Raw genomic sequence first — 16,323 nt, 5'->3', positions numbered from 1 at the left:
GTGTAGACTTCCGTTTTTAGCTATACTTTCGTTAAATCACCTTTGTAATAGAGATTTTTTTTAATTTTGGTTTGGAATTAATAATACGAAAGTGCAGGTTGTTTATGTTATTACAAGTAAAGATATATTTAAGTGGGTATTAGTTAGGAAAGGCTTATATAACACACCGCTCCATAACCACAAGTGTCCAGATCGAAGCATTTTTTTACTGCTCCGCAAAAAAATTCCGCGAATCAGACCTTTTTCTTCCTACGTAAAGAACTTCTAGTATGCAGAAAATTATTACAGATCGGTAAAAAATGCTTCGATATGGGACCTTGAAATATAAATCCGATGCCCTGTGTTAGATTACGGTCTCCGATAACTTGTACCCTATTAAGATTAGTATAGCCGTTGATTTTTAAGTCATGGACTCGACCACTGTCTATCACCACCCTATTTAGATTTGTCTAGCTGTTGATGTTCAAAGTCTTGGACTGAACCACTGGTCTATGCTGAAAGTTGTGCATCGATCCACTGACATCCTCTTTGTAAATTGTAACAATAGACGCTACTAACTAGTACAAGTACTTTAAACTGTTATTGATACTGCATATATTTGCTGCAAGACAATTGATATCAGATATCTTATCACCGTATACTTGCAATGCACAAAAGAATGCTTCTATTCCGGTGCTGGCTGATCCAATTTGGCAACAGAATTGTGTGCCTGTATAAATTTTAAAAATATCAAGTCCTCCGTGTAGGTCGATCTGATTACCATGTCACACCTGGATGGAAATTATCAGTAATTATATAACATACAAAAAAGTTTGTCCACTCAATATTAACAATAACCAAACCAGTATAGTATTTAGCAAAAAAAAGTACTGTGACATATACGGGGCAAGGCCACGTCTTTCTTCCTTTTCTGATTTATTTTGGCAGTTACCATACAGCTAGTAGTTTACTGAAACACTTGTTACTTTTAGCAAAACTGCTTGCACGTAAATTGTTGGGTAACAAGAATTATTCTGACATGTTTTTCCAGAAAATCAAATTAACCTAATGTTGTATTAAGCTCACGTGTCTTCATGCTGCGATATCCATAATTCTATTAAATACATAGACCTGATAGAGATGAGAATAAACCTGATAACTGCTGATGGCAAAGATGACCTAAAATAAATCTAAAATGGTCTTGCAGCCTCTTCCATCAACTTCTTTACTCGCATCAATTTTTCTAACTCTTTAAGAACCTGATATTAATACAGGCATAGGAATGCTCATGTTAGGTAGCTTGGAATCAAAATTAAAATACATTTAATTTTTTAGCATAAAATTGATCCCTGCACACACACACACACACACACATATCACCTCCAAACCCATGTCTTCCTCAGTAACTGCATCCAAGGCATCATATCCTAGCTTCTGAGCTAACTCTGCAATGAACAGGAGTTTGTTTCAACCAAAGAAGAATTTAGCAAAAACAAAAAAAACAACCAAAGAAGACGCGTAAATTTATCCTATAATACTAATTAACCCTGAAGTATACCAGTTCATTCACTTGAAACCCGAAGCTTTATTTCGTTTTAAACAAACAATACTAATAAGATTTCTTGGTGAAGTTGGCCCTTGATATGCTCAACATGGCCATAGTATGCTTACCTTTTAATAAATAATCAGTCATTTGAAAGATGTGATTGTTCTTAAAGGTAAGAGGATCATTGCAGGCTAGCCAACTTATTTTACGTGGGAAATCCCAATGAGAAAGGTCAATGTAGGTATCATTTGTGCAACATACATCTTTAGGGTTCATTTTCAGTATTGTAAAGGTTCAAAATCCATAGTGGTACAACTAACACACTTCAGGGTCTGAGAGATTATGGCCTAAAGCTTATTAGCATATCATTGTGATGGGATATACTCTGTAGTGAAATTGTTGCATCTGCTGTGGCATATCCATCTTGCATCTGCTTGTACAGAGCAGTCAGCTGATCGAGCACCTGTTCTTATTTATCATGGGATATATAATCAGTAAAACCTAAAATAAGCAACATATATTTAATAGGTGCAGATCGCACTGAATATTCAACTTCACTAAAAATGAAAAATTAGACTTCAGGATGAGTTGGTGAGTTCGAATTCTAAAACGGAATAGTTGGTGACTCTATTTCATTTCAAAGCTAAAAAACATTAAGATAACAGACCTCGGGATACGAAACAGTAGGCGATAACTCTAACTCAGAAAGTTCAAGCCCATCCTCAACAGCTTCTTTAGCTATCATGTCCAATGGGATGTCTATCCATATTAGGATTCCATGCCTCAGAAGTGACCTAAAATTGCATTTAAATATTATTTGGCAGTGGTTTTAGATTAGGTTCAGTTTATGTACCATACAGCATCATCCATACAGATTTGCTGGGCTCCCAAATGCACCATTTCCCGCAGAAACAACCAGGCGCCCCATGGATGACAATTGCTTCAGTACTTCCGTCTGAAAAAGTGAGACGTTACGTTGATCACATATTCACATATACACAAGAGGATCCAGAGGGACCGAAGCATAATCCTATCCTTCACTTTCACCCAATTAAAAAGCTTCTACTTCTTTTAGCAGTAGTATGTAATAAAGCAGAAAATAGAAGTCTAAAAGTCTAAAAATATATCTCTCTCCACAAGGCATAAGGTGATATGAGGTTCTTCACCTCTGACTCGCGAAATCCTTTCTCATCTCTCTCCCTAAATGATTTTGCAGCAGCACTACCACCTGTAGCTTCCTCAATCAGCTTGTCACTGCATACAGGACCAGACTATCAGAGATGGAGCCACTCACATGCAATAGTGTACAGTGGCTCAACCTGAACTTTAAAAAAACATATTTTTCTCTTTTTTGTTGATATCTGGTTTACTAAATGAAATCTGACATGTTTGTTTTGCGTAGTAATATAATCTTAGATTAAGTTAATAGTACCAGAAGTTAATGTGCGTGTTTTTAAGACTTCATTTATGTACTATCTATCACAATTATATTGTTTGTAATTATTAGAAGTTCCATGCTTCTAACATGTCATAGTAAATACTTTTAATAAAATTTGTGCTCTATAATTTGTTTTTAACATTGTCGATAAATTTAGCATCTAAAAATTCCAAGACTTCCATTACAACCAGAAGATAATGAGGGAATGATATATATTTTTGTCCTGACAGTTCAACTAAGAGAAGGTAGCTGATTTTAGAAAAAGATGCTGAGCAAGGAATTTGTGAAATTTAGGGTCAGGCTGAGACAAATTGTTGGTGCGCCACTGTACACTATACACATGCTCAACATTTTTGATTCTGAAAGCAATACATCATTATCTGGTATACAGATATACAGAAATGCATATGAAGTGTACCTGTCGAAAAAGTAATAACGCAATGTTTGTGCGATGAACTTTCCTAAACTTGTCTTGATTTTGGTGTTTATCCCTGAAAGTTGAAAATGATGAAATCGAAAATGAAGAATTATAGATGTGGTAAGGGATAAAAGTGGTTACCAACAAGATATATACAAGTTCCCCTTAGGTGAGATGCTATGTCATCGGCCTTGTTCTGAAGCTCAAAAGTAGAACCTTTGGATGGAGGAAGTGAATAGCAAGTTAAACAGTAGATAGATTATTAGTAGTATAGAGAAAGGAAATAAAATAGGGAAAGCTGACCGGAAACAGCGTGGTGGCGAATAGAGCAAGTGAGGGCACTAGTTGATTTTTTGAAAGAAAGACGGGGAGGAGGAGGCGGAGTGTTTGGAATCAAAGTGAAAGTGGGGAATTGAAAAAAACGAGAAGAATGAAATGAAAAGCAGCAGCTGATGCTACTCTCCAAACAAGCTGCTACTGCTGGATTCATCGCTGCTGATGCCTACTGTAGGTATTGCCAAGCCTATCCACTACACCATATCCCCCTTCCTCAATTATTTAACACATCAAAATTACTAGTATCAAATATCAAACACACTTGCTTTCTTCTTTCTTAAAAAATGTAACTTTATAAATGATATTAATAGTTATTCTGAAAATAAAAAATTTGGTCTAAAAATAACATTTTCCTTAATTTTCAAAAAGAAAAAAGATTTGAATTTGAAATTTTAAATTATTATTATTTATTTTGTATTCATTTTTATAGTTTATTTAGTCTAAATAATTCCTTTCTCCAAATTATCCTTCATTTTATTTTCATGTATTTTAATTTTGAATGTGTCGAGTCACTAAATAAAAAATTCAAAACAAATTATATACTAGTAAGGTTCGCTCTCGAACCTTAGATCTAAAACGAAATTTTTAATTTTTTTAACTTATTTAATTATGTAATAATAATTTATTAATATTATAATAGTCATTACATAACTGTAAAAATCAAGATTTGAATCAACCTTTATGAGTTTCAAAAACAAAATATTAAAATTCAATAGAATCAAAAATAGATTCTAAACTTTTTTTCATGATTTTTTAAAAAGTTTCAAATAAATTTTATTTATAATTAACTTTACGGAAGTACTATGACACAAAAAAATATTACACTTTTTTTAATTTTTAAAATTAAATTTTAAAAAGGAGTTCTGTCGCTCCCTTTTTAAGTGAGCTCTCTATCGAGCACTAGTCAACTAGTCAAATATGAATAGTGTTTAGGACAATAAAGTAATGAAAATAAGATATTTGGGAAAGCATATGACCGTTTGGCAAATCTTAAAATAAGTAACTTATGATTTAAAATGAATAAATAACTTATAAGTGATAAGTATATAAATATTTATAAGTTACATAAGTGTTTGGATAATTTCACTTATAAGTCAGAATTTTTTTTATTTAAATAAATATAAATAAATAATTTTAAAATATAATCAAATTATTTCATGAATTTTAGATTAGATTAAAATTTAAAAATATATTATTTAAAATTAAAATTAATAAAAATGTAAAAAATCAAAATAAGCTGAGAAAAAGTACGTTGTTACTAACATTCAACTTATGAGCTTATAAGTTGAAAATGCCACTTATAAGTTAGGTACAAAAAACACTCCTCGATAAGTGTTTTGTTATTTGCTTCTACTTTTCTGTGTAGACTTTATACCACTTTAAATTATGTGGCCAAATATTAACAACATAAGTCAAGTGATAGAAAATAATATGTTGTGAATGAGAAATTAACTACGTCCAGGGACCTTGATTTCATTACTTGCGACTAGGAGTGCTAGGAACAACAATTTATTGTTTACTTTGTAACTTGTGACTCCTAGGGCTTTAGAAGGGCCTTATTTGCGAGCCAGTCCCCTAATAGTACTTCTTAGAGAAATATTTTGGCAACCTTTGCTTCTACTTGATACCTTTAGTAGCGACTCCAAGGGCTACATATACATGTTACTTGCGAGATGAGATCCCCTTATAGCATTTGAAGTGCTAACTTGCGACTTCTCGCTTGAGAATGGCTAAGTTGCGAGTATAAATCCTCCTTGAAAGTCTTGGAATATACCTGGAGGGCAATAGCAGCACATGGGGTCGAAATTCATATCCATTACATTCTATGGAGACCATGTGTATTAGCATAGCTAGGAGGATTATTTTGCCTAAGAAAATTCTGCCTTGATAAGCTAGTAATCTAATTGGTGACTACTAGTACCCTTGGATCCCTTGTATGCACTAGTTAAGAGATAGAATAATTTCAGACCTCCTTTTTTCCCTTTAATGCACCAGTTACGACTTAGAATAATTTTAGACCTTTTATTTCCCTTGTATTAACCGTTAGGACTTAGAAAAATTCTAGAGTTTTTCTTTTCCTTTATTAATCAGTTAGGACTTGAAAAAGCCGTGGAGCTTTTCTTTTCCTTGTATTAACCAGTTATGACTTAGAATAATTTTAAACTTTTTCTTTTCCTTGTATTAACCAGTTAGGACTTAGAATAATTCTAGAACTTTTCTAGAGTTTTTCTTTCCCTTATATTAACCAGTTAGGACTTAGAATAATTCTAAAACTTTTCTTTCCATTATATTAACCACTTAGTGTCTTAGAATAATTTCTAACTTGAAATAATTCTAAGTGGTAACTAGTGTGTAATATATGCACTTATGATTTTATTTTTGCTCTAGTTTATTCCCGCATGCTCTTACCAAGTCAAAACTAGTTCATGTACTGAGATATATCATTGTATTTCATGGCTATTGCTTCTAATAATCAATAGGCCGAATATGGTGTCCCCTACTACAAGGAGTCAATGAGTCAATAACTATACCATGAGTTGACTTTTGAAGTCTTGGTGACAACGCAACTCATATATGAATGTGTGATATATGAATGCGTGTGTATAGGAAGATTTGGAGTGACAAATGAGCTAAAGATTGAAACTTTATTGGCGGGGTTGTGATGGATTTTCAAGAATTGGTTAGGGTTTTGAGCTCTGTGCAGATTGAGGGTAAAGAGAGTGAGGGGTAAAACTGGAAGATAAGAGAGGAATATTTTGTAGGTTGAATGTTTGTGATTTTCTGATGAAACTAGTCTAACGAAGAATAGTCAAATTTAGATGAGAGTAAAATGACTGAAGTGCCCGGGGTGTCCAGCCTTATAAGCACACTTGAGTGATGCGTAAAAATGTTTCAAAAAAATTAAAAATTTCCCATTTTTATACTTCAAATTTACAGCGTGGTTAATAAAAATTATTTTTAAAAAAGTTATTTCAAATCTTGTTCACATTCACATTAAATAGGTTAGAATACTATTATTGAAATGACACCACAGTACTATTTAGATCACCGTATACTTTTTTTTTTCGTGACAACATATATATAATAATAATAATCATAATAAACTTAATTAACTTGATTTAATAAAAAAAAATTTGCTCAAACAAAAATGGCAGTATAATTGGGCTCCGTTTGATTTCTGGGCTACTTGAACATAAGTTTTGTTTAAGTAGCCCACCTGAACAGAATTTTGCAAAAATAGGCCACTACGCAACTTCTAGTGGCGTTGAACCCCTCTGTTGAAGTGGCGTAGTCTTGTTAGATTTATTTTGTTTTTTCATTTTTCTGTTACGCTGTAATACATAAGTAAATCATGTTTGACAAGCATTTTGGGAAGATTAGTAAGCATAATATATCCTCATATTTTTTTTTGCGTAATTTTGCAGTAAAAGTACACTACTTTAATTTGACAGAAAAAATTCAAGAAAAAAAAATTGAAGAAGATATATTTCTATGCACACGAACATGCTTCCTTAGAAGGAAATATGAACTAGTATAACGAAGAGTGTTTTTTAAATTTTCAGAAAATATAGTTATTCAATCGAAAGTTTAAATTGTGCAACTTTATATAGTAATATTTCTACAGTACTTTGACAAAAAAATTTGAATTTAAGGAAAAAATATTTAGATGGGTGATTTTTAGCCACCCGAAAATGGTAAGGAAGTAAGGAAAATGTTAGATAAGCTCACGAACAGAAAGTGACAAATGTAAAATAGTTAAGTTGAGATTTCTATATAGGAATTATTTGTTATCTCAAATACATGTTCTAGCTTGAAAACAAAAGTTTGAAAGTACAACAACTTCAAAACAACAATACTTGAAAATACAACTTCTAGATTGAAAACAAGTGGGGACAATCCTACCTTCGGATTTATTAAATTCGAGCGTCGTTGATGGCGGTTTCCACTTCCCGCACCTTCTCAATCACCTGAGCACGAATGGCAACCAACTTCTTCTGATGATATGCCCACAATTCTATTTTCATGTCATAGTATTTCATGTCCATCTCCTTGTAAAGCTGGTGAACAGCTTCCAAAGCATGGTCTTGTTGGGTTCCGAAGGCATAAAACGCAGCGGATAAACGTAAATAAAACAAAAATTCGAAACCCAAAAACAGGATCCATGTATAATTATGGGCAGATTATGGAGATAACGAATCATACCTTTCAAGAGATTAACTTTTACGAACTCAACGGAGATCCTAGCTATCACGCTTTGTGTCTACCTCTCGGAGAAACACCTCTATGGTATCCACACGAGCACCTTCAAGAACGTCTCACGAACTTGACTACGGAATGGATGTACTAGCCTCCTTCTTGACGATCTGAATTGCCTCTGCCTCTCTTTGCTGCTAGGGTTTTCTTAAAAAACGTTCAAGCCTCTTTAACCTCTCATTATCTATTTATAATGACTGATTAAAAGGGCCCATAATAGCAAAGCCCAACCCTAGTAGGTATTGGATTAAATAATAAAAACGAATTTCTATTATTTAATTAATAACTAAGTCATACTTAATTATTATGGGCAAAAACATTCCTTTTAATTCGAATTTATATTATCTCAATTAAGTCTTACTTAATTATAATAAAATTCAAATAATCATCAATTAATTTAAATCCATAATTTAAATTAACTATTCCATTAAGTGCTCTATTTGTGCGACCCTATAGGCTATTATTTAATTGGCAATAATTTTATTCTCTAATAAAATTATAAACAATGAGCGGTATCTAGTAATACATCATTGTTACCCAATTAAACAATAATTAAATCGTGATTAGATAAAACCTTTCGTGATTAATGTTTTTCCGTGTAATATAATCCCTTTAACCATACATATTATAGATTAAACTCGAGACATGTATTTAGTCATCCTCTTCAACATTTAATCTGGGTTTACTTGATGCATGAGTAGATTATTGAAACAAATCATTATTTGAGCATGGCCATGCTTTTATAATCTCACTCAATCAAGAGGCCAATAATATCTCTCCTAATTATAGGAGGGTTAAATCCTTTATCTATCATTCATATTTCTCATACGACTCATGATATACCCGATGTCCACTTTTATCATCACCCGATCAAAAGTAACTTTTAATGTAGTCAAAGTATATTAATCCTCGTATAGAAATATAATGATTTCAAGTCAAAGGATCGTTACACCATTATCACTGTGAGTCTTTCTTATGACTTTATTAAACATGAAGAATCTCACTGTGGGTCTGTCCAGTACCATGTACTCTCACATGTACCTATGTATTGACTTCAGTATCCCCATACTTATAACCAATGAGATGTGGTTATCTTGTCAAACAACATACTAGTCTATCTATGTATTATTATTGTCCTATATAATAATACTCGACTAGGGACCTTTAAGAATATGATATATTATATAATCTCAAGTTCAAGTCATGTACTTAAACTATACAATTTGTATCATGATTCTAAGGACATTTATTATGCTAACAAAATATCGCAGTAATTAAGGTCATAATAAATACATTTATTGAATGATCAACTGACATAAAGATAAAAGAATAATGTATTGCCTCTAGGGCACCTACACTAACAATCTCCCACTTGCACTAGAGCCAATCACCCATATATCTAATACCCATGGAACTAGTGTGACCATCGTGCTTCTGCTGCGACAAGCCTTTGGTCAGTGGGTCTGCAATGTTATCATTTGTGTGCACTTTACATATGTGTATATCACCCCTTTCATTAATCTCTCGAATAAGGTGAAATCTCCTGAGTATATGTTTAGCCCGGGAGTGTGATCTAGGTTCTTTAGCCTGTGCAATGGCTCCATTATTATCGCAGTATAGATCAATGGGATCTGCGATCGATGGAACCACTCCCAAAACAGAAATGAACTTTCGAATCCAAACGGCCTCCTTAGCTGCTTCACAAGCTGCAATGTACTCAGCCTCCATTGTAGAATCAGCTACTGTTTCTTGCTTTGAACTCTTCCAGCTTACAGCACCTCCGTTTAGACAAAACACAAAACCAGACTGTGATACAGTATCATCTCTGTCTGTTTGGAAACTTGCATCGGTGTAACCTTTTACAACGAGTTTCTCTTCTCCTCCATACACCAAGAATGAATCTTTAGTTCTTTTCAGGTACTTAAGAATATTCTTAACTGCCGTCCAGTGACCTTCACCCGGATTAGACTGGTATCTGCTCGTCATGCTCAAAGCATACGAGACATCTGGGCGAGTACATACCATTGCATACATGATAGATCCAATTGCTGAAGCATATGGAACTTTATTCATGTGGTCCTTCTCATCCAATGATTTCGGACATTGGTCCTTAGAGATCGTTATCCCTTGAGACACAGGGACATATCCCCTTTTTGCATTTTGCATTCCAAAACGATGCAAAACCTTATCAATGTATGTGCTCTGACTTAGACCGATCATCCTTCTAGATCTTTCTCTATAGATCCTCATTCCTAGAATGTAGGATGCCTCTCCTAAGTCTTTAATGGAGAAATTGCTCCCTAACCACGTCTTAACAGCCTTTAGAGAAGGTATGTCATTCCCCATTAGTAGTATATCATCAACATATAGTACTATGAATGCCACATAGCTCCCATTAACCTTCTTGTAAACACACGGTTCATCTTCGTTTTGAACAAAGCCATACTCTATGACTATTTCATCAAAACGGATATTCCATCTCCTAGAGGATTGCTTCAATCCATAAATGGATCGACGCAATTTACATACCTTGCCAGCATTCCTTGGATCGACAAAACCCTCAGGTTGTGTCATGTACACATCCTCTTCAAGGCTTCCATTAAGGAAGGCTGTTTTGACATCCATTTGCCAGATTTCATAATCATGGAATGCTGCAATGGCAAGTAAAATCCTTATAGACTTGACCATAGCCACTGGTGAGAAAGTTTCATCATAGTCAATACCATGAATTTGTTTGAAACCTTTTGCAACCAGCCTAGCTTTATAGGTCTGAACATTTCCATCCATGCCCTTTTTCTTCTTAAAAACCCATTTGCACCCTATGGGTTTTACCCCTTCAGGTGGATCAACCAAAGTCCATACTTGGTTTTCGTACATGGAATCTATCTCGGATTTCATGGCTTCAAGCCATCTCTTAGAGTCTAGACTGTTCATAGCATCTTGGTATGTGAGAGGCTCATCTTCATCTATGAGCATCAAATCACCACACTGAGTCATGAGAAATCCATATCTCTCTGGCTCATGGCGAAATCTACCAGATCTACGAACAACCTGTGTTTGTTGAGCATTATCATTATTCTGCTCTTGTTCCACTTCAGGTTCAATGCTATTTTGCGGTTCTCGATCTTCATCGAGATCTATAGTTCTCCCACTGTTTCTTTTGGAAACAAAATCTCTTTCCATGAAGACAGCATCTCGAGCAATAAACACTTTCTGCTCAGAAGGACTATAAAAATAATACGCCTTTGTTTCATTAGGGTATCCTACAAAAATGCACTCTTCGGATTTAGGTCCAAGCTTGTCAGATTCTTGACGTTTCACAAATGCCTTACATCCCCAAACTTTCATAAAGTTCATGCCTGACCGTTTCTCTTTCCATATCTCATATGGAGTCTTTTGAACCTTCTTAGTAGGAACACGGTTAAGTGTGAAAGCCGCTGTTTCTAGAGCGTAACCCTAGAAACTAATTGGAAGATCTGCATGACTCATCATCGATCGCACCATGTCCAACAAGGTGCGATTTCTCCTCTCTGAAACTCCATTCCATTGAGGTGTTCCTGGCGGAGTGAGTTGCGATACAATACCACACTCTTTCAAATACTCTCTAAATTCGTTGCTTAAGTATTCACCCCCACGATCGGATCGTAAGATCTTAATACTTGCATCTCCGCCAATTTGCTTCTCTACTTCAACCTTGTATTCTTTAAATTTTTCAAAAGAATCGGATTTGTTCTTCATAAGATATACATATCCATATCTACTGAAATCATCAGTAAATGTTATGAAGTAGTAGTAGCCTCCTCTAGCCATTACACGCATTGGGCCACATACATCACTATGTATTAGCTCCAGACGTTTAGTGGCCCTTTGACCCTTACCAGTGAAAGGGGCTTTAGTCATCTTACCAAGCAAACAAGATTCGCATTCTTGGTATGATTCAAAATCAAACTTATCCAAGTATCCATCCTTATGTAATTTGGATATGCGTTTCTCATTTATGTGGCCTAGACGACAATGCCAGAGGTATGTTTGATTTGAGTCATTTATTTTAAGTCGTTTGTTTTCTATATTACAGACAGGGTTATCTAAATCAAGAACATATAAACCATTAAATAAACGCGCAACACCATAGGTTAAATCATTCAAAGCAAAAGAGCAACTGTTGTTCTTTATTGTAAACGAAAAACCTTTCTTGTCCAAACAAGAAACAGAAATAATGTTTCTGCGAATCGCAGGCACGTAAAAACAGTCTTCTAGTTCTAAAACAAGCCCAGAGGGCATAGATAAATAATAAGTCCCTACAGCTAAAGCAACAACTTTTGCTCCATTGCCTACTCTTAGGTCCACTTCTCCCTTAGCCAGAGTTCTACTTCTCTGCAGGCCCTGCACATTTATACAAATGTGAGAAGCACATCCAGTATCAAATACCCAGGATGTAGAAATAGACAAATTGACTTCTATAACATAAATACCTGATCCAGAAATCTGAACTGCTTTCTTTTTCTTCAGATCCTCCAAGTAAATTGGACAGTTTCTCTTCCAGTGACCATCTTTCTTACAGTAGTGACATTCACCCTTGGCCACACCACCTTTAGGCTTTAAAGCCTGTTTGGGACCTGACTTTGGCTTGGTTGTAGAATCAGATCCAATCTTCTTCTTACCCTTCCATTTTCCCTTCCCTTTGGCCTTACCTTTATTTCCCACCATCAGTATGGGAGCAGGTTCAGCTGTCTTCATGTTGGTCTCATATGTTCTCAACATATGCAACAATTCAGTAGGTGTTTTGTCAAATTCATTCATATTGTAGTTCACAACAAACTGAGTGAATTTGTTGTTCAAAGAATTCATGATTAGGTCAATACCAGTTTCCGGACCAATCGGGAAACCCAAAGTTTCAAGGTACTCAATGTAACCAATCATCTTCAGAACATGTGGGCCAACTGGTTCACTCGCCCCTTGTTTGCAATTAAAAAGTGACTTACTCGTGTTGAACCTTTCTTGACGAGTTTGGCTTGCAAACATGCTTTGCAAGTGCTCATTGATAGTATATGCATCCATATGCACATGTTGTCTTTGAAGCTCAGCACTCATAGTTGCCAACATAAGACATGCAACATCATTTGCATCATTCTCATCCTTTGTGCGTGCTGCTCGTTCATCAGCAGTAGCACCCTCAGGAAGGGGGCCTGGAGGAGGAATATCAATGACATGAAGCTTGCGCTCCTGCCTGAGGACAATCCTCAAATTCCTCTGCCAGTCTAGGAAGTTGTTTCCACCTGTCAGCTTGTCCTTCTCAAGGACTGAACGTACGGATAGTGTGTTTGTGTTGTTTGCCATTACTCAGTATCTACAATAATAAAAGCGCAAAATAAACATTAGATTGTCTGAGTTAAAATTTTATGTTCATATGATTATGATATATTCGTAATATATCTCCCACTATTTTTTTTTTATCAAATTAATAGCCCTAACTATTAATTCGGAAAGTATATCCCATAAATCTTTCTAGTGAGCCAAGATCCATATTTCGTCATGTTCTAAGTCAACCACTGGTATCCTTAAAACATGATTATTTAGGTAGACAACAGTTGTCAATTATATCATATATAATTCTTGGATAATTTGGTGAACAACAATTGATCTTATCTATCTAATAGATTTTTAACCAAACTCTATGCTTCTAAGTTCATAATAGTTGAATATAACCGTTTATATTCACCTTATTATGATGACTCAGTTAAGTTAGACCCAATGATACAACGTCCGAATATAACCGTTTATATTCGTCGCATTTCACCATGATAGATAGGAGTCCCCTGCCACTGACAGCCCTTCCCCTTATCGATCTAGGATTTAATGAGTGTTCATTCATTGGAAAGCATCTGATTAAAACTTAATATTTTTACTTAGGGATTTTAATTTAGAACGATCATGATCCCATCATAAAGAGATTCCCAATTTTTCCTTGAATAAAATACTTCAAATCAATACTCGTCAATGGTTTGATTTCCAGGTAGTGGAGGAGTCACATCGGTCTCGCTTAAAACCCACAGCCTTACAAGTTCTATGAACCCGTTGTTGACAAAATCGCCCCATGTCAGAAATAAAGAAAATTCGTATTTTATTCCGTGTTTCATAAACACGAGAATCTCATGATCGTTTGTTAATTTTAAATCTTGAGTCGTTACAGATTTTATCTTGTTTAAAGGCATGGCATGGGTGATGTATCTAATACATACATACATCATTAATCTAATTAAAACATGCATTTTTCTACTCTACACATACTATTTATACATCATATGAAAAGTACGTAAAGTAAACGTGCAATAGTTATGGCCCAATCCTATGTGATCTTTTCAGGCTAATGAAAAGATCAAGGTCAATCTATGGTGTAAAAATAACTATTACATATGTCTTCTCTATTGCTTCCATTGTCTCCTTGGCCTCCATAGGATGCCTCATCTTTCCCTTGTCCTTCTAGGATGTTACATTAAGAATTATACTAATGAACTTACAAAAGAACTCGAGTTACATTCGAGATAAAACAACTACAAATAGAAAACGACATGCAAGTCGTATTTATTACAAACCAAAAGAATAAACCATTACAACTAAGGTCTTAAGGCCATAACTATGCACCATGCTCAGTAACCATTAAAGAACATGATAGATCATATAAAGATGACATACTATTTATCACTTATCATGATCCAATCAAGAATAATAAATAAGTAAAGCATATGTCATAAGCACAAATTAAAAACGAAACCCTAACCACGCGGTTCGACCTCCGCGGTGAGGTCGCTGGGGGGGTTCGGGGGGGGCAGCGAGCCCCCCGATGGCGGAAATTTTTGCAAAATCAAGTATCAGAATACTAGAAAAACATGTATCAGAATACTATTCCAGAAGCATGTATCAGTATACACACGATCCATATCCCAGTTACCAAAAACGTGTATCAGTATACATATTTTAAGAGATCGCATACATATGAGTTATGGCAGATCTTAAACATACTAGTATCATCATATAGATCATTAACAGATTCATCATATCATTCATATAACATAACTGTTATCATGGCAGACTCATATAACATAACTGTTATCATGGCAGACTCATCACACATGCATACTTGTAAAAATACAGTAAACACGTAACCAAATCAGCCCCTTATACACGTAGCTCTGATGCCATTGTTGGGTTCCGAAGGCATAAAACGCAGCGGATAAACGTAAATAAAACAAAAATTCGAAACCCAAAAACAGGATCCATGTATAATTATGGGCAGATTATGGAGATAACGAATCATACCTTTCAAGAGATTAACTTTTACGAACTCAACGGAGATCCTAGCTATCACGCTTTGTGTCTACCTCTCGGAGAAACACCTCTATGGTATCCACACGAGCACCTTCAAGAACGTCTCACGAACTTGACTACGGAATGGATGTACTAGCCTCCTTCTTGACGATCTGAATTGCCTCTGCCTCTCTTTGCTGCTAGGGTTTTCTTAAAAAACGTTCAAGCCTCTTTAACCTCTCATTATCTATTTATAATGACTGATTAAAAGGGCCCATAATAGCAAAGCCCAACCCTAGTAGGTATTGGATTAAATAATAAAAACGAATTTCTATTATTTAATTAATAACTAAGTCATACTTAATTATTATGGGCAAAAACATTCCTTTTAATTCGAATTTATATTATCTCAATTAAGTCTTACTTAATTATAATAAAATTCAAATAATCATCAATTAATTTAAATCCATAATTTAAATTAACTATTCCATTAAGTGCTCTATTTGTGCGACCCTATAGGCTATTATTTAATTGGCAATAATTTTATTCTCTAATAAAATTATAAACAATGAGCGGTATCTAGTAATACATCATTGTTACCCAATTAAACAATAATTAAATCGTGATTAGATAAAACCTTTCGTGATTAATGTTTTTCCGTGTAATATAATCCCTTTAACCATACATATTATAGATTAAACTCGAGGCATGTATTTAGTCATCCTCTTCAACATTTAATCTGGGTTTACTTGATGCATGAGTAGATTATTGAAACAAATCATTATTTGAGCATGGCCATGCTTTTATAATCTCACTCAATCAAGAGGCCAATAATATCTCTCCTAATTATAGGAGGGTTAAATCCTTTATCTATCATTCATATTTCTCATACGACTCATGATATACCCGATGTCCACTTTTATCATCACCCGATCAAAAGTAACTTTTAATGTAGTCAAAGTATATTAATCCTCGTATAGAAATATAATGATTTCAAGTCAAAGGATCGTTACACCATTATCACTGTGAGTCTTTCTTATGACTTTA

General features: G+C 34.6%; 1 protein-coding gene across 1 annotated transcript; it reads right to left on the bottom strand.

Annotated features, from left to right (window-relative positions):
• Window positions 1–490: 490 nt before the first annotated feature.
• LOC141672212 (putative inactive shikimate kinase like 1, chloroplastic) lies at window positions 491–3,959 on the bottom strand. The gene is made up of 10 exons (XM_074478753.1): window positions 3,685–3,959; window positions 3,523–3,597; window positions 3,382–3,454; window positions 2,692–2,779; window positions 2,398–2,480; window positions 2,193–2,319; window positions 1,910–1,988; window positions 1,360–1,424; window positions 1,132–1,238; window positions 491–770 (listed from the first exon to the last, which is right to left on the bottom strand). The coding sequence occupies exons 1-9, from the start codon at window positions 3,869–3,871 to the stop codon at window positions 1,170–1,172; spliced, it is 846 nt and encodes a 281-aa protein (XP_074334854.1). The 5' UTR covers window positions 3,872–3,959; the 3' UTR covers window positions 491–770; window positions 1,132–1,169.
• Between the last annotated feature and the right edge of the window lie 12,364 nt (window positions 3,960–16,323).

This window comes from Apium graveolens, chromosome 7 (genome assembly GCF_009905375.1).
Source record: "Apium graveolens cultivar Ventura chromosome 7, ASM990537v1, whole genome shotgun sequence".
In the NCBI taxonomy this organism is placed as follows: domain Eukaryota; kingdom Viridiplantae; phylum Streptophyta; class Magnoliopsida; order Apiales; family Apiaceae; genus Apium; species Apium graveolens.
This window is presented reverse-complemented; position numbering and strand designations above follow the sequence as displayed.

Bases quoted from the DNA above. Each gene is read 5' to 3' on its own strand.
- LOC141672212 (XM_074478753.1), bottom strand. From the start codon at position 3,871: ATGAATCCAGCAGTAGCAGCTTGTTTGGAGAGTAGCATCAGCTGCTGC. The intron at 2,320-2,397 runs GTATGGATGATG...ATGCAATTTTAG, and splicing joins TTTGGGAGCCCAGCAAATCT to GTCACTTCTGAGGCATGGAA. The intron at 1,425-1,909 runs GTATATCCCATC...TGTTCATTGCAG, and splicing joins TGCAACAATTTCACTACAGA to AGTTAGCTCAGAAGCTAGGA.